General features: G+C 39.2%; 1 protein-coding gene across 1 annotated transcript in view; it reads right to left on the reverse strand.

Moving 5' to 3' along the window:
- Positions 1 to 22,003, reverse strand: part of LOC103814932 (vitellogenin-1-like) — a 42,492-nt gene extending 20,489 nt beyond the window's left edge. The window contains exons 1-19 of the mRNA XM_050977507.1: positions 21,964 to 22,003; positions 21,638 to 21,658; positions 21,262 to 21,413; positions 18,589 to 18,840; positions 16,264 to 16,425; positions 15,424 to 15,575; positions 12,609 to 12,759; positions 12,353 to 12,510; positions 12,087 to 12,252; positions 10,888 to 11,010; positions 9,122 to 9,340; positions 6,860 to 7,077; positions 6,683 to 6,780; positions 2,327 to 2,451; positions 2,140 to 2,241; positions 1,935 to 2,054; positions 1,494 to 1,683; positions 1,312 to 1,405; positions 1,014 to 1,199 (exon numbers count right to left, since the gene is read on the reverse strand). Of these exons, the coding sequence (XP_050833464.1) occupies positions 1,014 to 1,199; positions 1,312 to 1,405; positions 1,494 to 1,683; positions 1,935 to 2,054; positions 2,140 to 2,241; positions 2,327 to 2,451; positions 6,683 to 6,780; positions 6,860 to 7,077; positions 9,122 to 9,340; positions 10,888 to 11,010; positions 12,087 to 12,252; positions 12,353 to 12,510; positions 12,609 to 12,759; positions 15,424 to 15,575; positions 16,264 to 16,425; positions 18,589 to 18,840; positions 21,262 to 21,413; positions 21,638 to 21,658; positions 21,964 to 22,003 (2,729 nt within the window). The remainder of the gene's footprint in view (positions 1 to 1,013; positions 1,200 to 1,311; positions 1,406 to 1,493; positions 1,684 to 1,934; positions 2,055 to 2,139; positions 2,242 to 2,326; positions 2,452 to 6,682; positions 6,781 to 6,859; positions 7,078 to 9,121; positions 9,341 to 10,887; positions 11,011 to 12,086; positions 12,253 to 12,352; positions 12,511 to 12,608; positions 12,760 to 15,423; positions 15,576 to 16,263; positions 16,426 to 18,588; positions 18,841 to 21,261; positions 21,414 to 21,637; positions 21,659 to 21,963) is intronic.
- Positions 22,004 to 23,529: the final 1,526 nt, after the last annotated feature.

A 23,529-nucleotide genomic window follows, 5' to 3' on the forward strand; every position in this document is an offset into this window, starting at 1 on the left:
CTTTTCATCTCTGAAATGCTGAGACCCTCCCTACCTCTGCATGGAGAGAACCTCATTACAACCACACTTGATGGAGTGGAGGAATTGTTTTAGGGAGGAGGATGAGATGTCAAATGGTCTGTGACTATTGAAGGACAAGGGAAAATAATGATTAGTCCAACTGGTGGCTAAATGGAGGAGACCTGCAGAGCATCTCTGGGCCAGCAGCCATGAATGCTAATTGCAGCTGGATCAAGCAACTGATCTCTTTTGTTAGGGCTGTATTCCTAGAGCAGAAACTTGTTAACATTTCAGTGGTTTGTATAATCGCCGATTTCTGTTGTCAGTGAAGCTTTTTTCCTTTGTGACAAATTTTCAGCTTCTCCTTCTCAGGTTTTTTTTCATGTCTGTGCGTGAGAAGGTTTTCTAAGTTTGGTCTACTGCTTTGATTCCTTGGACATATTCTTTCTGTTTCCTCCTGTTCTTTGCATTTGTATTTCCATCTGTTTTCATTTGTTTGGCATCTGGCTACAACAGTTTTCCAGAGTGTATTGTAATTGCATGCACTGATAATAAATCAAGGAGACGTAACAGGTAAGAAAACCAAATGGCAGCCACAGGGGAACAAGCTAAAAACATAAGAAACACCAAACCCTCTATGCTTCAAGGCATCTAATGCAAATATAGATAGGTTAACTGTTCTCACTGATAGGATTCATCTGGCTTATATCTTACTTAGTATTTCCAGTTCAAATATTTGTATCAAGATAGAGATTTTATGTAATTTGTGTTTCAGATAGCTTATGGATCTCAACAACTGAGGTATAGTCCAAAGGAGGATTTTCAGGTGAAGACCACAGAAAGTAACACATATTTTCAAGCAAAGCTTCAGTTCATGTCACTTCATTTAAAATAAACATTAACTGTACCAATCACCACCACTTATCCAAGCTGTAAGTCAGAGATAAGATTCCAAAGTGTATTTGGGTGACTCTGCTTTGCTGCACAGAAAGACACCAAGTGCTCTCTCTTACCTGATGGTGACTACGTCAGTCTCATCTTTACATGGTGGAATTTCAATTTTGATATTTTTTTCCCTCAGCTGGATAGCGGCAACAACATTCACAGGTACATGAGCATTCATTTTGGTGCGTGCTTCCAGCCCTGCCTGGACTGTGTGTGTGTTAATTCCCATTACAAAGGTCACCTCCTTGGCCATGCTGAAAAGGTAGAAGGAGGATATAATTATGCTCATGCAGCAATCAGCTGTTGAATATTTATGGTCTCCGTCTCTTGAAAATATTATTCTTTTATTTTATACTAAATACTTACCTCAGACTTGTTTTGGATCTCAGCTTAATGTTGGCATTTAGTAACTCAGTCAATCTGATATCAGACTTGGGAGAAGGTGTAATCTGTGCTTGAACTATTAAAAAGAAAGCAAGGAAACAGTTAAGAATGCCCTCCAGCCCTAGCAAGAATGTTTGTACTGCTAAAGCAATGAGATATGTTACCATTTCCTGCCACTTTTGTGACAGAAGAGTAATAGAAGCTGGTCTCTGCCGGGAAGCCAGTGCAGGTGGGCACAATGCGGCGGATCTCAGAGGACAGGAGAGCTTTGGTCCACTGCCTCCCTACACCACTTTGAAGGCTACTGATTATTCTCCTTAGTGAAGGGATTTTTTCATCAGATCCATACCATGCCTGCAATTACAGAGTTCAACATGTCTAAATAAGCAGAGCTTGGATATCACGATCTGTGTCATTAACTATGCCTCAGGGGAAATTCTGCCAGCAATGATTATAAATAATCCTGATCAAAGCTTGACCTTATTTGCCTTGATTAATGCTAGAGACAAAAAACCCAACCATGAATTTATAAAAGGGAGAATGTATGTAAGTAACAGTATTTTAGAGCTTTTGATGCCTGGGGAGTGGTGCTTTAAAAATGATACCTGCAGTGCATTTTGGATGGCGTTTTTATCAAGTCCACCAAAAAACAGCTCTTGGCCAAACATCTTCAAGTAGCCTGATGCAAAAGGTTTGTCACTGGAGAATGCCTTCCAGTCAGAGAGCTGTGTGAGAAGATAAAAAAAAGCCTGATTTTTCATTACATCTGAGAAAGCAATATCAGAGATTTTCTTTTCCCCCAGAATTTACCGTTTTCAGGATTTTCTTGAAGTTGTAGTCAGTCTCCCAGTCCCTGTCAGGAGCGTAACCTTTGGCAAACAGCTCCTGCAGTCCTTCAGCTGCTATTCCTACCTGTGGGTAGAAGTAAAGTGCAGGTGTCAGTGGAGGATGGTTGTGAGAAGGGATTAGAGGGCAAACTGTGGGTAGACACAATTACCTCCAAGGGATCGGCCACTCTTCCAAGGAAATGTGCCTGTAGCTGGGACATTGCTGCAGCTGGAATTAAGCTACCTGCATCATTCAATACCAAATATTTAGCTGCCAGCCCGCTCATAAGGAACTCTGCAGACAAATAGGCAGTAAGACACCATACAGTTAGATTTTAGGTCAGAGTATGCAGGTTATGTCTATTTACTAATTTAATAGTAAACTTAGCTACAAAACTGGTGTTCTAAAACAGTTATAAACAGAATATTCTGAATTTTTTATATAATAATGGTCAGAGCTACAAGCTCACTGGTCACTGCATAGTGGTTGTGCCATTTTTCCAGTTGCTTTTTGCTGTATCATAGAATCAGTATGGTTTGGGTTGAAAGCAACCACAAGGATCATCCAGTTGCAACCTCCTGCCATGGGCACATCCACCCTCCTCCAGTAGACCAGTTTGCTCAAATCTGCATCTAACCTGGCCTTGAATACTTCCAGAATTGGGGCATCCACACCTTCTCTGGGGAAGCTGTGCCAGTGTCTCATCACCCTCACAATAAAGAATTTCTTTGTGATATCTAATATAAACCCTTTCAGTTTGAACACATTCCCCCTGATGTCTCTTGCACGCTCCCTTCAGGTGCTGGAAGGCCACAATCAGGTCACCCCAGAGCCACCTCCTTTCCAGACTGAACAGTCCCAATTCTCTTAGCCTTTCCTCAAAGGAAAGGTGTCCAACCCATCTGATCATCTTGCTGGTCCTCCTTAATACTTGCTCCAACAGGTCCATGTCTTTCCCAGAGGGCCCCAGAGCTGGATGCAGCACTGCAGGTGGGGCTCGCAAGAACAGAGGAGAGGCGCAGAATTTTCCCCTTGTCCTGCTGCTCTGGCTTGTTTTGCTGCAGCCCAGGACACGATTGGCTTTCTGGGCTGAAAGTGCACATGGCTGGCTCATGTCCAGGCTCTCCTTCTCCAGCAGCCTGAGTCCTTCTTGGCAGGGCTTCTTTTGATCTGTTCATTCCCCAGCCTGGATTGATATGGAGGGTTGCCCTGACCCACGTGCAGCACCTGGCACTTGGTCTTGTTAAACCTCCTGAAATTCCTATGGGCCCACCTCATGAACTTCTCCAAGTATGGAAAATATGCCTGTCCATATCATTTACATCCAGTCACACTCTGTAAAATCAGCTTATGAAATGCTTTTATGAGACGTCATTTAGGGCACCTTGACTAAGGAGATGAGAAATGAAAACAGATTTGCCATCCTTTGCTAATAGTTCAGGGAAAGTGATACAGATGTCCTGTAAGGACAGATGGTGAGATATAGATTTGTCTCTCAAATGACTCAAAAACTATTTAATAAATCTAGTCCCAAATGCTGTAACCTCTACATGAAATGCACCAGTTGCTAAATTATTGATAACTAGTGAGTGAACTTTGAGCAAAAAATTTGTTTCTATATATTTCTCTACTTAGATATATAATCCATAATGTTCTTAGGTACAGATAATCAGTGCAGAGCACAGTCAGGAATTCTTCCCAGTTCTGGCACAGTTAGATCCTGTCCTGTTTTATGAGTTAAAGTAATCCCTCTGCTTTTCTAAGTTTCCTTAGGTTTCAAGAGAAACAAGGCTGACAGGATTTGTGGGCATCCTTGTTGCGCTTCCTTCTAGCCCTCCCCTCCAGTATGGGAAATATGTATGAACTGTAATTTTGCCAAATTGCCTTCATTGTTTTGCTGTATGAATCCACTGTGCTATCCAAAGTGCTGGGTGCTATCTATATGAGATTCAGAAACAGCTCCTCCAATCAAGACACAATTATGCCGCCCCACTTTTGACAGAGGAATAAGTGGAGAACATTCAGTCGATAGTAATGATGATCCTATTAAAAAAAACCCAAACAAAGAAACCAAAACAACTAAGTGGTGTCACGCTGGGACTACTAGTGAGTTGAGAGGAAACTTAGAAATGTGAAGACTTGTTTTTCTCTGCATGAGCTTAGCCAAGGCAATGCCAGGTGTTTTATGGACAGGACACTAAAACTGAGGCACAGTACTTTAAGTGAATTTGTTAAATTTTTTATGTTCTTACCACAAAACCCTTAGTTAAAAAGTGCATGGTACTTCCTGATACTTAATAAGAAGTATTGCTTAGAAATGATTAAATGATTATATAAAATTCATTGACTTGAAGAGAGCAGGAATATTTTCCATACCTCAGGCATTACATAGTGCTAATGCTCCAAGAATATATTTGCCATTTCACCATGAGAGTTTGATGACACCTGCATATATCTGATTAATGTTTTGCCCCAAAGATAGGGAAAAGAAAACTTAGTGAGCAAAGAAAGCAGTCTTTGGTATGTATAAACATCAGTACACAGTTAATTATATGAATCTGTGCATTTTGAGAGTCAGATTCTCACAGTCCTCACACTGAGAAGAACCTGAGTTTCAGGTTTCACACTGAGAAGAACCTTTGATTTCAGTAGCAATGTGTAGAGCATGAAGCACTATTTGTGGTGGCCATGTGTGACAAATTCCAGAGTAGAGACAGATTCGGCTGAAACTATTGCCTGTCATTAAAAATTTAGCATATAACACCACAAAGATCTGTGATGCTGGGGGCAGATTTTTGTTTTTTTCAAGAAAATAGGTACTGCATTACAACTGTCACTATGGTAACTCTTCCAGAATGGACTCACAGAAAAATATTTTACCTGTGGCTAGTAGAGACAAATCAAATTAGAAATCCTCTTCCCATGCTAGTGTAGTAGGAGATTGAGTTAATTTAGCTGAGATTAGCATGTGTGAGAAAAAGATCTTGTTTTTTATTTTTCAGGATGAGTACCTACCTACTCATGGTAGCCAAATTACTGACAATGGTCTTCACTAGGAAGTAACAGCAATTCCCTTATGTACTGCATTTCCAGGCTACAGCCAAAATAAAGTATTCCATTTCACATCCTGCCACCATCCCTCATACATATTGCACCCTTCTTTCTCACTGTGTGAAAATTTAGATGGCTTAATTTTAAAAGCAAAAATTAGAAGACAAAATGAGCGCCTAAATGAAGAAACACATATCTTCATATTACCATAAAATGTATCTATCCCTGAATGTATTTTAAGTAGTGCACATGTTCACGTGGTGTATATTAATGACTGTGTTTGTTTGGGCACTTGCTGTCTCCATCATTGAGGCAGCAAGCACATGTATAGTATATTACTGTGGTTCTTACAGAATGTATTGTATTTATTTCTATTATAGAGCACATTAAATGGTCACATAAGACCCACATAACTGGGGCAAGACAACAATAAGTTTTACAAAAAAAGTCTTTCAAACCACACCCCTGTCTCCAAAAAGGAGGCAGCAGTACTTGTACACTCAGCACTGTGGATTTCAGATGTTTCAGAGTCTCTGAATATTGGTTGCTTTGAGAAGAATCTTAACACATACCAGTGAATGACAAAAGTTCTAAAAACATCCAACTCCTGATAGATAAACAGCATGTGTAAGGAGACTGTGTTTGGAGCTATAATCTCCCAAGTCTACCAGCTACATATGCCAAATCACTGAGGCTGTCATGGTCATTTCCATAGAGGAGCTGCTTAAAAAAATCTACTGAGAAAAAGAACATACATGGAAAATAGCAAAAGCTACAATGTGGCCCAACAAAACCTCTCTTCTAATCTCATCCTTCCCTACTTTAACTACATTTTTATGTGTAACTCTGATGTAACTGGCCAGTCTCCAGATACCATACATGGATCTGCTCATTCTAATGAAGAATCCTGGTAGGAAGATGCAAGAAAAATCTTTAGACAACAAACCTGATGTAGCTGCTCATGGGTGCACACATTGTCACATCTGAATGTTTTCAGAGTTTTCTGTTTCACTGGGCACAATTGTTGGGGTGAAGAGTATTTGGCATCACATTTGGATGCAGCAGGAGATGTAGGTGCTCAACACTGGTAGAAATTAATCCACTTCAGCAGTAATTTAGGTCCCTTCTGTTAATTTGGTGCTGAACAATGGTATGAAATTGTTAAGCACCACTGAGAATACAGCATTTGATACAGGAGCATGTGCCTCCCTGACTAATGAAAACAGAGGCTTAGAGCCCCACAAGCCCTCTGGTAATTTCATGCTGGCAGTGTACAATGCAAAACACACAGGGACATAAAACTCTTCAAATGGAGAGCCTGAGATTCTCATATTTTTTTCACTGAAGATGGGAAAACATGGAGGAACAACAAGCAGCTTAACAGCTGGCTAGGAGAATTGGGCTCTCATACTGTACAATTTTTCCCCCACATATTCACCAGTGCATATTTCCTACAAAATCCTCTGGGTCTTACCTTTGAAGATGCTGAAGCGGAAGACCTTGCTGAACTGATATCCAGACCTGTCAAATTTGGGACTGAGAGCTCTGACAGCCATTCTGCAGGCAGAACCCCTGGAAAAGTTCAGTGAGCACATTAACACTTCAATTAGCTTGCACCAAGTGCTTCTCCTAGGAAAGGAATTTTCCTTACAGCACTTGAAGATCTGGAGCTGTGCTTCTACCCAGGGCCCTCAAGTGAGAGTAGATGAAACTTGCCACTTGCATGCTGGGCTCCTTCAGCACAGCATCAGCTAATGTCATCACAATTGGAAGACCTGGCTTGGTTTCAAGTAAAACTGCTGCAGCCACCATTCGGACTCGAGGATGAATTTTTTGATTCAGGAAAATCTCAAGGGTAATAGCCTGGACCTGAAAATAATAGATACATCCAGCTTTACTGTATGTTTGAACATTTTGGTAATAACCACCCAAAACCAGTAAATGAGCTGTTTCATCAATAGCACAGTAAAAATTTGGACTATTTAATTATCATGGCAACACTGTGGTTTCATAGTCCAAGGGCTGGAAGAAGCATTATGGTAATGTAGTCTGACTTCCTAAACAATCAAAGCCAAGGAACTTCACTGGATAACTCCTACATCAAGTGTTTCTCCCTTTTTGAGCTATCCCACTCTAGGTAAAAGAGATTTCATGAATCCATTACATATCTGAGAAGTGCTTTCAGTAATCACTTATCCCTATACATAAAACTACAACTTATTTCTAATAATGTGATCTTCTGGGGTACTTGATGCTAAATAATAGAATAAAAATGAAACAAATAAAACATAATTTATTACCAGAAATATGTATGCCATGTAGGCAGCTTAAACCAAAATTTAATTCAATAAATGTAATTTCCTTAGTAGTACTTGTGGTTGACATGTTTGCCCTCAGCAATGTTCACTACCAAGAACAATTTTGTACTGGAACATTTGCAGTTTCCAGGAGGGCACAGGAGCCTTTGGCCCTAACTTTAAAATGGATGTGGATGATGTGCCACTGTTCTGGCAAACCTTCTGCACAGCCCTGTCCTGCCTGGGAGAGAGCACATCCATGACCTGCAATGGAGAATGACCCAGAAACTTCAGCAAACTTTGGAAAAACGCTGACTGGTTTTATGAATTTGAATATGTTGATTGTCAAATGTCAATGTAGATGAGGAGACAAAGATGCAGTAGGCCTAAATGAGCCTTTTCAAATTAAACATTAAAATTAAGTACATTTAATCCAGGTATGCATGTGTACCCAGCTGCAAACCAGGCACTGAACTGTTTTTTGACCAAAAAAAAAAAAAAAAAAAAAGTGAAAAAGTGGCCACAATAATTAACTTGTTCCAGATCAATTTTCTCCAAAGAAAATGCATAGAAAATGAAACTGAGTGGTCTGGGGCACCTGTGGAAAGCCAGGCCAAAGAGCACTCAGAGGCGCAGTGCTGGTCTCAAACACCAAATTGACTTTTTTTCTTCCCCAGAAAATACTTTAACTTCCACTCTTGCAATTCTCTCCCCTCTCTCCCCTGCATTTCCCCATCCAGCTCCTGCACTCCACTAAATTGTTTCTTTATTCTTTTGGTTAAAAGCATACCCTGGCTCACTATTGTGTGTGGATCAATATATGCACTCAAACTGGGAGGCTCGTGCAAAAAATGGGTATAATGGAAACACTGATACTGATTAGTAGGTGAATAGTTAATGAAAGCTTTTATTCTACTTTTTTATAGTAAGAATTTACTGATATAAAACAAGAAATTTCAACATCAGGAAAAAGATTTGAAAAGCTTGAAAAGGTTTCAATTTAAGAGCAGATTGCTTCCAAGTGAAAAGGATTGTAAAGTGATGTCTGTGGTACGCGAGAGTGTGCTGGTGTAGGCATTGTATGTGAGATCTAATAATTATCTCAGTCAGGGACAAAAGTCACATTTAGTAAATGCTTTGTTTATGACTTAAGCCCACACAATGTCTGTAAATTTGTAATTAGGATGCAAACCCCTGGTATCTATTTACAATAAAATCTGGTCTTGAATTACGATCAGATGTGACACTCAGTATTAAATGTCAATTCTCTGAAAACCTTGTTTTGTGGTTCTCTCACATACCAAAGGTGAAGTAGTACTAAACACATTTGGGTCAATAATTTAGTTTTCTGTCTAATGTCCTTGGAAATGAAATGTTTGCAATGGAAATACCGATTTGTCTTCAACAACAATGAATGTATCCTTTTAATGGGATTTTTTTGTTGCAGTCTGAAATACTGGAGGTTAATGTCAAAAGAAATAAGACATGCCTACCAATGGCTAAGTATTTTTTTTTAATAATGTTATCTTTGAAAAAAATAGATCATCACCCATTATCTGTCAGCAGCCTTGTAAGTGGAAGTCACAAGGGCAAAGGAGGCAGCTTTGTTTTCTTACCAGTTTGGGGTCTTTTAGGCCTATGTTTTTCAGGGCCATCACAGCAGTCACATGGACCCTGAGTGGCAAATCCGAGGCACCAGCTGCATATCCTGGCAAAAACTTCTTGATGTGCTTGATGCTGGCTGGATGTCCTACATTCCCAAGGGCTTTCAAAGCCAGGGAAATTTCTTCTGTGCTAGACTTGCTCAGTGCCTCTCCTGTAAAGCCATGGAGAAGCTGAAAAAAGAAAACAAATCTGTTGAGTTCAATTCCTGCTCTTATCTATATTCCATCCACCAGCCTGTTCTGGGGTTTGACTTCCATAATTTCAGTTTGTTCAATTCATTTATTTTAAATATTTTCAAATTCCTATTTTTCCTCATGAATAGAACATTTTATTCATAGAACAAGTGTAGCTGCAATGAACAGCTTCTTCTCACTATACCTTAAAGTTATCAAGTAAGATTTTTAAAGGAAAAAATAACAGCTTGGACCTAGTGCCCACTGCCTTTCAAGGTAAGTTGGGAACCCTGAAATAATGCTGCTTGAGCATCTCTCTCTCTCATGGTTGAAGACAGGTGCAAAAATACAAATACAGTTAAAGCTTCAGACCCTTAAAAAAGATTCCTGAAGATGTGGGTAGTGGTGGTGCCCTTAACCAGCAGTGACAGCCTCTTTTCAGTGTGGATTAATAGATGGAAAATGAGATCACTGCCAACAATTAGGTAATTTTACAGCCTTCATTGTAAGCAACTGGATCACACGTCCATTAGTATGGCAAGATCAGAAGTAGTTGTCTGAAGGCTGGACAAGAGCAAAAAACTAAATACTAACAGATAACAGTTTTAAATGATAACAAATGGCTCTAAAAAGCAACTGAGAGAACAATTTCAATACAGATTGTGTATTTTAAAATAACACATTTGAGATCCCTTGATGGTGCAGAAACAGTCTACTTGAGATTACTGATCAAATGAAGGGACATTAGAAATGCATTGAATAAGCCTAAACAATCATTTGCTTTGGGAAAGAATTTTCACTCTTTGACACAGGCCTTCTCAGATTTAATTAGCTCAAGAGCATTGGTGGCAATTGTAGCACAGGAGACGAATGTAGAATGTTGGCCATGCCTATGTACTACAGAAAAACTTCATGTCAGGCATGCAGTGTAATTGGAGCACCCTGCTCTCACTGGGGATGGTGGATTGACGGGTGCCAAAGACTGAACACATATTTCTCTTTCTTTCTCTGTTACTGGCTGAGGGGTTGGCTCCACAAAACTTGACATGCATTTTTAGAACTGGGAAATGTTATTTAATGACTACTCAAATTGTTTTGAGGCCTGCTGATTAAAAGCAGGGCAGAACAGGGAGGGTGTTACTGCGGTTGTAACAACCTTATAGCCTATATTGATGACTGGGCTCTGCTTCTGGCTAGGATACATTAATTCTGACAAAACCCCGGGCTTAATATCACTTAGGTAATTTATAAATACACATAATACCTATATTTAAAGTATTTTTGAGCAATGTCATGGGACTTCATTAATAATTGGCAACAAAGCACCCAGAGACACTCAGATAGAAAGTGTTATGAATTGTTTGCTTCTTCCTCTCACTCTCTTTCGTGTGCTAATCTAAAGATAAAAATGCTGTATTTAACCAACTGGGGTTCCTTTCCCCAAAGGAAGCACTGTAGTGAAGCGAAATACAGCTTTCTGAATAATGAAGAAAGAACTCAAGGCTTAATTTTTCTTTTAAATGGTAAATAACCCTGGTGGTTACCTGGAGACACTCGGAGCAGGAGTCTGAGGAGGAGCACTGCTTGTGGCACAGGGATGCGTAGCTGAGGTGACAAACCTTCCCAAGCACGGAGCTCGAGCGCGGGCAGTGCTTCTTTACTATGAGCTGGGGAGAAGGCAGCTGGTTGTTACTACCATTAATGAAGAGAAACCTTATTGAAAAATATGTTTCTGTCCAATGAAAGGCAAAACCAGGCTTTTGATATTTTTTTGTTGATGTATTTTCAGTTAGTCTGTGGATAGTGCTGTATTTGACAGTAAATTGTAAAGTAATACCAAGTAATATCTGGAAGGCAGATCTGTCTCTTTTACAGTGTTTCACATTTAAATTTGGCATAGCCTATAATAATCCAAAGGGAAGAAATCACCCAGTCATGGAATGGAAAAATGCACATTATTGAAGAAACATTCATCATGTTTTGTGATTGCTTCAGCAATAGGTACAATGAATTTGAGATTTGTTGTGAATGGACCTCACTACTTGGGCAGACAGGAACAGCTTTTATAAATGTAGGAGCTGACAGGAGGCATCAGCCCACTGGTTTCTTGTGTGGGAAGCAGAGCACCAGCACACAGTAACAGTTGGGCTGTCAGGGCTTTCACTGGGGGAAAAACTCTAGTCTGGGGTTCATCATCTCTACTTAGGGTATACAGAGATAAGATCTTGCATCTGAGACTGGGATTAAAGTTTGCATATCCAGAAAAAAAATTGCAAAAACAATTAGACTTCCTCCGACATGGCTTTCACATTGACATAATTCCCTTGGTTTTGACAGATCTTCTCAAATTCACAGCATCCTTCTAGGACAATTAGGACAAATACGTGGATATAACAAATATGTATTTCTTGCTTCCTTGTCTTTGTAGACAGTCAGAGAACTAATCTGGTGTAACTATAGAGTACATTTGGAAAAAGAGAGACTAGAAGCCACTGTTTGCAGCAATAACCTCTGTCCCGGAGGGGTATTTTAGTCTTTATTTTCTGTTTCATTCCGGACTCATTTTTGCCCTTTTGATTTGCATTCTCCTCCCCTTAAGACACTCAGGAAACAAAGTCTTTTCAACCTCGCTAGAGGATATAAAACCTTTATCTTTTCAAAGCCTCTGCTATCTTGTCAAAGGAATAAATACAACAGATGCTAGAATCAGCAGGGCAGTTTGAGAGTGTTGAGAGAATCCTACCGTTGCTTCCTCCATCACATCCCGGGTTGGAGTGCTGGAGTGCAGAGCCACAAGCACTGTTTGAGTCACTTCCCAGTTGGTGAGCTCCTGCCTCTCCATTTTGTGCCGCAGGAACCTGAGTGCTCGGTGACTGGCCACTGCAGGAATTATATCCAAAATGTGGCGCCTGCAATGGGAAAGGCAAGCAGCATTTTCCAAGGCTGCCTCTGAACACAGGGATGCCAGAGGGTCTCCAGCAGAAGCAGCACCACCTTTATTGCCTGTACCTGTAGGCTGGCCGGTTGGAGAATCGCTTCCACACCGATTCGTAATTCTCCTCGTTTGCTGCACGGAAGAGGTGCAGAAGCTTGAGAGCTTTTGCTGGTGCATCACTGGGAAGCTGGTCAGAGGTGGCCTCTACCAATTCTTGCAGGCTTTCCTCTATCTGCAGATAGATGAAAATGCAGGAAGCTCACATGCGCTGTTTTCCACGTGCAGGGATTTAAATCTCCAACAAAGAATCTGTCCAGTGGCTGGGTTTACCTGGCTTTCCACATCTTTTATTTTGAATAAGTGGACAGGAAGCTGAAGCAATTCACTGCCAAACTGGTACTGAAGAGATCCACGATTCTGGTACTCTTTTGAGGGGACCTCTGCCCTCTGCTTCTGCACATCAGTCAAAACAAGTTTCTGCCTGGAATGGAGAACCCCAGGACAAAAACATCACAAGATGCAAGGTACAAACTAAAAAAAACCAAAAACCAACCCAGTAATTTTGCTTCCCCATATTGCAGTGCAGCTACAAAAGGTTTTGTTATTGAGGGTATTTACAGCCAGAAGCATTTGGACATGCTGCTCATAATCATACTCTGGGAAGGTGTCTACTTGCACAGCAGGGCTCAGAGCAGAGCCAGCCTTTGCCTTCCTTTGGGAAAAACTGGGCTTGAGAATTCACGGAAAAGAGGGAGGTGAGAGGCTGTGGCCTGAAGAAGTACTTGTAGTGCAGGAAATACTTGTATCTTAAGGAGTAAACTATGGACTCTAGAAAAACACAGATGGAAAACTTGCTCAGAAATTATAATTTAATTTAAACATTTTAAGAAGTTCATGAAAGCTGTTCTGTGTCTCTCTTGGAAGCTTCAAATGGAATTGAAAGTTTTTAGATACAATAAGAAATGCTACAATCTTTTTACTTGAACTATTACAATTCCCTCCCCATTTTGTTTGGTAAGCTGAATATCCTGGGGACTACAAAAGAAGGCTCTCATGCAGCTTTAAATTGGATTTTAAAAGAAAAGGGCCACATAAATTCAGGATTAGTCTTTGGAAAAGTGCTCAACCTTTTGAAAACTTTTTAAGAAGCAACAAACCTTCATCATTTGTTATTAAGAATAATTCCAATGAGAGACTGTCTTTGTAAATATTTGCTATCTTTTACATTTTCAGCTAAAGAGATGCAGCCTATCCTACCAATTATGTTTAAAATGGGTCATTTAGGACACTATAATAAAGTTAGGTATTTCTACTGAACAACTGAAAGCATTCCAAAAGCAATATTGCTGTACTACAGAGTCTCTCAAAATCTCTGTAGAAAATTGGTGTGTTTATTTTGGAATCTCTATGATCTTCTGTATCATTTCTATTCACTCCTTCCATATGGATTGCAGAGAACTGCTGCAGAAAAATAGCATATAACTGCTTTACTGACAAGCCACTGGAATTTGAATAGAAACTGCTACAGAATCAGTAGAGATTTTTTTCTCTCTTGAAATTTTATGCAATATTATTGAAAGGGCTTTTGGGTCACAAATATAACATCAGGTACACTCGGGCAGATTTAACTCCCCCTTTTGAATCATGATGAATCTATTATATCTTCATTTTCATTATTTTGGGAAGAGATATATCTGTCCAGAATAGAAAGGAAAATGCAGTATTCTGAAGAGAAGAGAAAATGAATGCTAAAGATAGGATTAAATGGTGAAACAGTAGTGAAACCTCTCTCGGCCTTGAAAGGTGCTGCAAAAGTCTTATGCTGAGCAGGTCTGAAAACTCAGCTCCAAGTGCCTTGATAAATTACTTTTTTTTTTTAAACAGAGAATGCATTGTGGAAATAACTTCTGAAGACTTGAGCGAGATAGTCACATCTTCCCAACTATCTTATATTTGTCCCCTTCAGCTGGGTAATGATAAAAATGCAGAGAAAATGGGAAAAGTAAAGGTACTACCCTTCTGAGAGCTGAGAAAGACCTTACTGAAGACAATCTGCACAGGCTGCACAAGGAGAGTGTGAAGCAACATAAATCCATTATCTCCAGACTAATGCTGACTCACAAAAACCTATAATTGCATAAAAACCACTGCAGTTGTGTCTGTCTACACCTTGATTGCATAAGATAGTAAAGCCACTTTCACTTTTTTTTGGTTTTTGTTTAATTTTGTTTGGTTAGCCAAACTGAACAGGTTCATTATATATATGAAGTTAATCAGTCAGTTACTGACACAAACTTTCTGATATTGCTGTCTCCAATAGATCCTTGCAGAAGCTCATGGAGCAAGGAAGATTACAGCAGCTGTAGAGTGGGATCAAAGAGCCCCTTCTGCACTGTGACATTTATGCAAAAAGCCTCTCCCTTCAGTAGGGCACTCCTATCTACAGAGTCCATAGTTAAATAAGTAACTAAAAACCTTTTCAATAAATAAATTTGGTAGATGAAAAAAATTTCAAACTGAAAGTTTGAGTGCTTGAGCTAGGGACAAAATTTCATAGACAAACATATTCATGTTTTGCCCCAAATTTCTTTAAGAAATATGCAGAATTTTCTGTGAAAAAGCAAATGCATTTAACATGTCTTGTGCCCAATTGTTTTGCAATAAAACCCAATTTCCTATCAAGAAACAGTTTTGATAGGAGATTTGCAAGCTGTCCATGGTATTTAGGAATCCAAAGTCCTATCTAGGTTTTTTGTGAACTGGTCTCCAAGGATCTCTTACTGCATTATTATTTTCCAGGGAACTCTCTTTCCTGAGTAACTGTCTTTCGGAGTATTTTGCTTCAAATATATTAGTTCACAATTTCTCAGATGGAATTACATTTGTTTTGGCTTTCGTGGCATAAATCAAATATCCCTGAGAAATAAAATAGTCAAGTCCTGCCAAGTTTAGCTAACAAAATTTGGATAGTGATGTGCATGTTTCAGATTTACAACTAACAGTGAAGGTTGTTTTTATGAGCTGTTTGGGACTTTATGTAATTAAATACTGGCAAACAATAGGCTGTGGAAGTAAAGGGTTTATTTCACTTACAGACCTTCACTCAGATTACTGGGTTGCTGAATTAAAGGAATATGTACAGTACCTTGCTTCTACAATAGCATTTCCTCCTGTTATCTCGTTGAAGGGTGCAAACTGGTGGATTTCCTCAACATCAGCTTGTGTAATTACAGCTTCACTACGTGTGTATTTAATTTTGTAATTGTATGTAGCAGTTGCTCGAGAATTCTTGTTCCTCTTTATAATGTAAAAAAAGAATGAAACAAAGGAAAGAAAAAGTCATTGAACTTTGAAATTCTGTGACTAGAGGCTATTACATCACCCCCTTCAACTCATTTGTTTTCCAGGGCTGTTTTGTTCATTGGCCATAAGAGCAATCAATGTGAATTCTGTGCACTCTCTTCCATGGGAGAGGTCAGGCACGCTGCCTGTCTCCATTACTTTTACTGCTAAGAAGTGTTAGCTGCTTTTTCCTTTTCCCAAATCTAAGTAATTGGTCATTCCCTCGAGAAGCAGACACGTTTTTCTGAGGAGAGCAGCTGCATAAACCACACAATTTTTTATTTCAAAGACAGGATTATAATAAAATTCAGCAGTACCTGTCTTGAATAGCAGAAAATGGACATCGTGATTATTCTTTTTACTCAGCAGAGTAGGTGAATTAACTCATGCTGATAATTAATGGCTTCCAAGCCAGCTAGCTTGAGCTAGCTCAAGTGTGCTTGCAGTACATTACAGTGGACAGCCCAGACCTCTGCTTCTCTGTGAGATCATTTTCATAAGGAAAAAAAATCATGACAACTGGATACAGCAGACCTGATTTCCCCCTCATTTTTTGTATTTAAAATTAAGAGATTGTGTGGATATCCAATGGTGTTCTGCATAAGAATTTAAAATACTCATACACAATACCACTCTGATTTACCTGCTGGCAGGTCTTGCATGGATGAGTGTATGCTGAACCTGTGACAATTTGAACTTTCTCTTCACAGCTGTCCAGGTCCTTGGATTTGGTCACATAGACTAGGTTTGCTCTCTTGTTTTCCTGGATTGCATATGTTGTGTTACAAATACCTCCAATCCCAGCCTGGCAAAAATGAGATCAGGATCAGAGAAAGTCACTATTATGCAAAGCTTCACTTCGCCTCATGAAATTTCCTGTTTAATTCTGCATTTTCAAAATTACTAATGGAAGTGAATGCTTTGTTTTTCCTTATATTCTTCAGAAACAAAATTGCAATGATTATTATTTTATTATCTTTTTTACAAGTACAGTTTTCAGTAAACCAAATCAGAGTTACACAGAGAGAACTAAATCTCCCCAAAGTTTCACTTGGAGCCTCAGGAAAGGGGAGTAATAATTTTCAGATAGAGCTGTTGATTATGAAATATGTTTTGAGAAAACATTAATAAAAAAAGGGTCAAAATAATTTGATCAGTCAGAATGAAGTCTTAACAGCAAAGTATTTCAAGGCTGGAGATGACATTCTGCCCTCAAAACTTGCTTTTACAGAGAGCTTACAAATGCCTTTGGAACAGGTCTTGCAATATCAGGTGATCTGTCACAGTATGAGCAGCAATAATTAAAAAAAAATTCAGGATAACAGAGTTTTGATTGTGGGTCTTCTTGAATTCACAGTTTTAGTTGAACTCTTCAATAATATTTTGAGCATATACATTTATAAGAGCTTTTAAGTCTCCACAGTCAGTGAGATTTTTGTAGAGGAAAAATGCTTGATTGCATTTTAGGAGGAAGAGTTATTTTCCTGATTTTTTTGTTATTGTTATTTATAGCATAGCTAGTGCAGAGACCAGCTCTGGGCTATGAGAGAGCAGACAAATGGTCACGTGGTGCTTAGGAAGGGAGATGTACCCACTTCATCTTCGGCTTAGCAGAATTCCCTGAGACACTGTGTCTCTGGTAAAGGCTAGAAATAGGAATTGCCCAAGCTTTCTGAGAGCCTTGCATTCTGCAAATACAAGTGTGGGTCTCTGCACACTGCAGGGTATGGTAGAGACCTCCAGAGTTCAAATGGGAGTGTCCGGCCCCGAGAGTTCAGTGGGATGGAGCAGACTCCTGCCCAGCTGAACTGCACGGCTGTGAGTGGTTTATGGCCAGCTCAGACACCCTGAACCCACAGGGTGGGATCTACACCTTCCCAGCTTAGTCCTTCAAACCTCTCTGCAGCTCAGATTTTGTGACTAATAGTGTTTATTTTCCTTTGCAGAGTGACTCAAGATTGTCAAGCATGGGTGCCAAAGCTCATTAATCAGTTGCTGTCTGAGAAAAGCAAAGAAAACTTGGAAATTATTCCAGAAGGTGAAGTCACATCTTTTGCCTAGCAGTGAGAGTAGAACATATTGCTAACTGAATTAGAAAGAATTAAGATGTGAAACTAGATATGGGAAAATAGCGTTGCAGAATATTCAACAACACCACACGGATTTTTATGTGCAGCAAACAGTGTGCAAAAAATTAAATCATCTAGCTCCTTTCCCAGAAACAACTCTACTTATGTAAAAATAAATTTAAAAAAAAATAGAGTTACTCTGGTCTATAGTTCCAATAAAAATAACATGAAAGTATAATAATTTCGAGGTTTTTGCTGATCTCTGAATTGAATGTAGTCTAATCAATGTAAATACGGTTTCACAAAAACTAAACACATTGCAATTTCTGTGTGAATAGTAATATCAGATGATTGACCTTGAGTAATATATTAAAACTTGAAAAACAGTGGAAATTTCTACAGAGCATCAACTGCAACTGTCAAAGCTGTTATGGTAACGTTATGACATACATACTATTTTCTTCCTAAAAGAGGAGCTAGAAGAGATTAAAGTATATATGATTGGTAGAAAAAGTCAAATTACTGTCATTTTGACTTTAATATTAAACTGTATTTTCAAGCATGTTTTATACAGTGTTCCCATTTTATACAGGCTTCATCTTTCACAGTTTACTTTCTTTGGAATCACAAGCCAGATTTGCCAAGGGTTTAATTCTGCAAGTGTATTTTCTGAAATACTTTCATCAACCACTTTAAAAATATGCTCTTCTGTTGTCCTGTTTAAGTACATATCCACCAAATGTTGTCCCATATGCAGCTTAATCAGGATCTCCCAAGCATAGGTCTTTCTTATAAGTGAAGTTGATGTCAAGGATGAATACAGAAAATGCAGTAGAAGACTCTGAAGTGAAAGTTTATTTATTTTCTAAGGCACCACAACGGCCAAACCCAAAACTCACCTCCTGCAGACTGTAGGAATTCTGCGACTTCTTTACGCTCAGCTCCAGCACGTTCATAATCCCTCTGTAGATGTTCAGACCATCATCCGAGACAGAATCAGGAGCCATAACGTTCCCAACGTGGCCATTGCTGTACTCAAACTTGATGGGGTTACTGAGCTGCCCGGTGAGGACCTGGGTCAGTTTCAGGGATCGCGAGAAGGAGCTCGCGGGCCAGGCACCGTTGTACTCCGCGGCTTCGATCGAGTGAATCTACAACAAAGGGGGAATAAAACTCCTCTTCTAGTTTTATCTCCCCAGTTAACTATTTTCAATACACACAAGCATCTGGAGCTTCAATCATATCAAAAATAAGCTTTTAAATAACACGAAGCTTCTTCGAAGGGGAAACTTAGAAGTGGCCATTTAGCATAACTAGTGTCGATTACATCTATTTCTGTATATAAAATGAAAGAGAGCACTGCAAAAGGCTGATATTTCCACAGCCACTGCACTCTGTTCTGTTTCATAGACAATCCATATTGCCAAAGGTTGACTTGTGCAAAGAAATGAGCTAGAGAAGAGGCACATGCAGCAGGTTGCTACCCGAAAGTAGTACGGGAGATCTGCAGGAAATTGCAGGAGAAAGTTAATGTTGCATGAAGCATCATTAACTCCTGTTGTGAACTTTGTCATTTCCCTCACTGGGGTCACAGAGCGCAGGCAGCAATCTGAAACTAATAAACACATGGCCTCTAGGCCAGCCAGACATGCAGAATTAGTTTGAGCAGTGGACAGCAGGTTACAGAAATTGTCCTTCCCTACACGTTTTGCTGTGGAACCAAAGGCACTGGCTCCAGCCCCACTGTGCACTTCACGCTCCAGCCTCAACATGGGGCACATCCAAACAAGCAGAAACTTGTGCTAAACTATGCATAACTTGAAAAATTCCTACCCCAGAGAACGGGCATGTTTAGCTTAGTTTCTCAGAGGACCCTTCCCTTCTATATATTTTGACAATTTAAAGATATTTTCTCTGACACCTCAGGCTGGCGATGTGGTGCAAGACACGGATTAATTTCTCAAAAAGCCACACAAACTAAATCCTCATACAGCAAATCACTGGAGACTGCACTTTCATATTTATTTTTGTTATTGTTGGTGGAGATCACTGCCAACCCCAGTAACTGAAGCTTACAGGGAAGGCTGTTAGAGAGTAAATCCCTCATGCTGCCTCTTGGACATGCTTCTGGCATATTGCATACAGGCAGGTTTGGGACTGCTCTGCAGGGTCAGGGCGAGGTAGTTTTCCCCAGCCCTTGGGGCTCAGGCAGGACTTAGGCTGTCTGCTTGGTTTTGAACACAGCTGGCAATTCTTACTTGTTGGTTTGTGATGAAAAAATTGTCAGCTGGAAACTGCCCAGGGAGCACAGCTTTTTGTTTAGGCTGAATGTGAACTAGAAGGCTGCAGATGAAAGTTTAATTCCCTGAACTATCTCTCCAAACAGTCTAATTTAAATATAACAGCAGCAAAATAAACTTTTCCCAGAGTAGAAGGGAATAAATGTACTATTACCTTTAGCTTAGAACTTGCCCAAAAAGTTATGATTTTTTTCCTTTTCTCCTTTTCTTGCCTGAAATTTTTTTCTGAAATGGAAACTTTTCACAAATACAGCAACACCAGTAAAGTAAAATTATTTAGAAAGTTTTAGAGAGCAGGAGCCCATTTTTGGTAAAGACTCACCCTGGCACACCAAGAGCCATTTAGGCAGGAATGAAGGAGGATCTGGGATAAGGACAGGACTGCTTCTGGCTCTTTTCTGGCAGGGAAGCTTTCTACTCACCACACCAGATATGTGACTCTTATTTCCTTGGCCTTTTTTGTTTTGAAATCCATCCCCTTACAAATGTCATGGAAAAGCAATATTTCCCATTTAGATCTATTATAATTTGAACTTACAAAAATTCCTAATAACAGCAGGCTGATTCAGGCTGGAAGGCCACAACATTTACAAGCATTTATTAGACAGCCACCAGTTTTTTTAACCTAAAGTTTTCAAGATGCCAAATTAAAGCTTTTAAAAGTGACATTTTTCTTCCCTGCATACACAAGGCTGAGTGGAGTTTGTGTAAAGCAATTGAGGTGTGCATTTTTCTACAATCATTATAAGCACATGTTAAAGGCAAAAGTGTATTTCACATGATCAAAACCCTCAGTAATTACTCAGCAAGCAGTAAAAACATACAATTGAGGATGACAAAGAATGTCACTCAGGACCCTTCAGAAAAAAGAAGGATGACATTAATTTTGCTTAATATTGAATCACATGCAACTACTGTTGCATGTTTTATTGCCTTTTGTCTGCTGGTTATGAAATCAGTTGATTAAATAATCCTAGGTTGTACAGTTTGAAGCAATTGGATTGATCTAGTAATAAATAATTGTGCATTTCAAATTATATTCCATTGTTTCCCTGACCACAAAGCAGAAGAAATCCTTCAAGCCCAAGGTTGGCTTGAGCTGAGAATTACCTTGCAAAGTGCAAATAGAATTTAGGGCACTGTATAAAAAATAACAGTGTTAGTTACATTATCCCTGAGTAAGCACAACACATGATGAAACCTAATAACTTCACAAAGAAGAAGCTAAGTATGATGAGAATTTTACCTTTCAAATTGAATACGTTTTCTTACCCTAATAAGACAAAGTTTTGGCCCAATACCACTAATTTCCACTTTACTTTTTATTCTTATTCCAGCTCTTGCAAGTCCTTTCTCTGGAAGTCCACTGAGAAGTGTGGTTTCATAATCAAATGTATAAACCTTGTTTTCACTGAAATCAGGTTCTGCAAAGAAATGGTTCCCATAAAATATTATACACAACGTACAGAACATTTTAAAGTACCTGCCTTAGAATGTATGGAACAAAAAAAGACAAATTTGTTCATTTTGCATTGCACCTGAACTAAATTAGCTGTTGTAAAGCTATATTAAACATTGATACACTTTTCAGATTCTATTTTTAATTTCACTCATTATAATTATATTAGTTGATAGGAAAATTACTTACGGTAATTAAGATGCTGGCTCCCTGAAAGGGAAGAAAAAATAGAGGAATGAAATGACAAAGGAAAAACAGCCCCAAAATGTGAATGCACTGTAGTATAAAAGGCTATAACTCATCTTGCACATATAGCATAACCCTATCTAATTAACTTTATTTCAGCACCAGCCAAATGCCTTTTTTTTTTCTTTAAACAACAAAAGAAGTAATGAAATTTTTTTTTCTACAACATTTTTAAATTCACATCTGCCAGTGAAATATATTTAGGTTCTGAAACCTTTTCCTGAGTATACAATTTTAAATTCATCAAAGCACATAAGTTAGATACTTACCCACCAGGGTTAAAACCAGGGCTAATATCAAGCCCCTCATGTTGGGGGTAAAGTAAAGGTGAACGTGATGGGTTGCTCTTTTATAAAGGCATGTGATATCACATGTTTCTTTTGGCATGTTAGTTTGACAAATAAGTGCATTCTAGAATGCTTATTGATCAATCAGAAAATAAACATTTCTGAGGTCATGAATGCTGACAGCTTCAAATCACCTCATGAGTTCAGCTACCTTACTTTCTATATATTTCACCATGTTTGTAAGCCCTTTGAAATTCAGCAGGACACCTTGGTAGGTATATGTTGGAAAAAAGGTTTAATTTTAAAAATATCCAGCTTTCTATTTTCTTCCATTTCTCTGCATTTTATTTATACAGTAAAAAACCACTAAAATTTGAATTATGCAAATATAGTTCCTCCATCATAACTGAAATAATTTAGCTTTCTTCCAGCCATGTCTTCAATCTCCTGATGTTTTGTTCTTCATAAGGGTCACTACTTTGGAGATACACTTTGGTCACATTGAAACTCTACTTTTAGAGGCGAATTTGTGGTTGATTTTACAGATTTAGGCTTGAGACACCTTACAGCTGATAGACATACAAGGAGAAAATGTCTTTCTGTGATATCAACCATGTCTGTCTTTGCAGGCAAATCTTGTTACCCACACCTGGAAGGACAAAACTTGTCAGTACGACCATCACATTAGCCTGTGGTTAGCAGTGAAAGCTTATACTAACAAGACAGGAGGGAAATGAATCTCTTTGTTTATCAGAAGAATCTAAAAAGAAGTGAGTTAAGTTTCCAGCAGGATCTCAGTGAGTTGGGACCATTTGGACCTTCTCAGTAGGTTCTCATGGGGCTTTTTCTGCTGTCCCACTTGGGGAAATATATCCAGAATTTCCCACTTGCAGCAATAACATTTAGATCAATCCTTAGTAAAACCATGTCAGGAGGGAGTTTGCTCCCTAACTTCAATTTTATGTATTTTTTTGCAAGTTTAACATTTACTTTGAATTTAAACTTGTCTTTTGTTCAAATGATAAGTTAAATAGCATGTAAAAAACCACCTGCATACAAAGGTTACTGAGGGGGCAGGAAGGAGAGCTCAGGAATGTATACCTGGAATTTCCATGAGGCAAGGGGCAACATGGCAAACACTGCACTGAGGCAGCCTGGCTTTATCCTCCAGGAGGGGAACAAGGATTTCTCTGCTGGTGCTGTCCAACAGGGAGGAGAAGGGAGAGAAACTTAAACCCAGGTCCTGAGTTCTGAAGCCACATTTACTGCAGGCCCCATCAAACAGTCCTTTATTGCTTCATTTACTTGGAGTGATGCCTCCTGACTGAGGATTAATGAAGTTCATTATTGTGGTGCCAGGGCACCTGGGATGCAGTTGCCTGGTCCCTCTACTCCATCATTGCTCCACCAGGAGTCAAATGAGGGCTTCTTCACTTCCAAGACCTCCTGAAATCTTGAGGATTTCAGTATCACAGCTTTCCTTCATGAAGGGAGTGACACAGAATTGTAGGGGCAGTCAGACCTTCCCTGAAATGAAATCTGTCTACT

Source organism: Serinus canaria, chromosome 8, assembly GCF_022539315.1.
Source record: "Serinus canaria isolate serCan28SL12 chromosome 8, serCan2020, whole genome shotgun sequence".
NCBI classification, from domain to species: Eukaryota; Metazoa; Chordata; class Aves; order Passeriformes; family Fringillidae; genus Serinus; species Serinus canaria.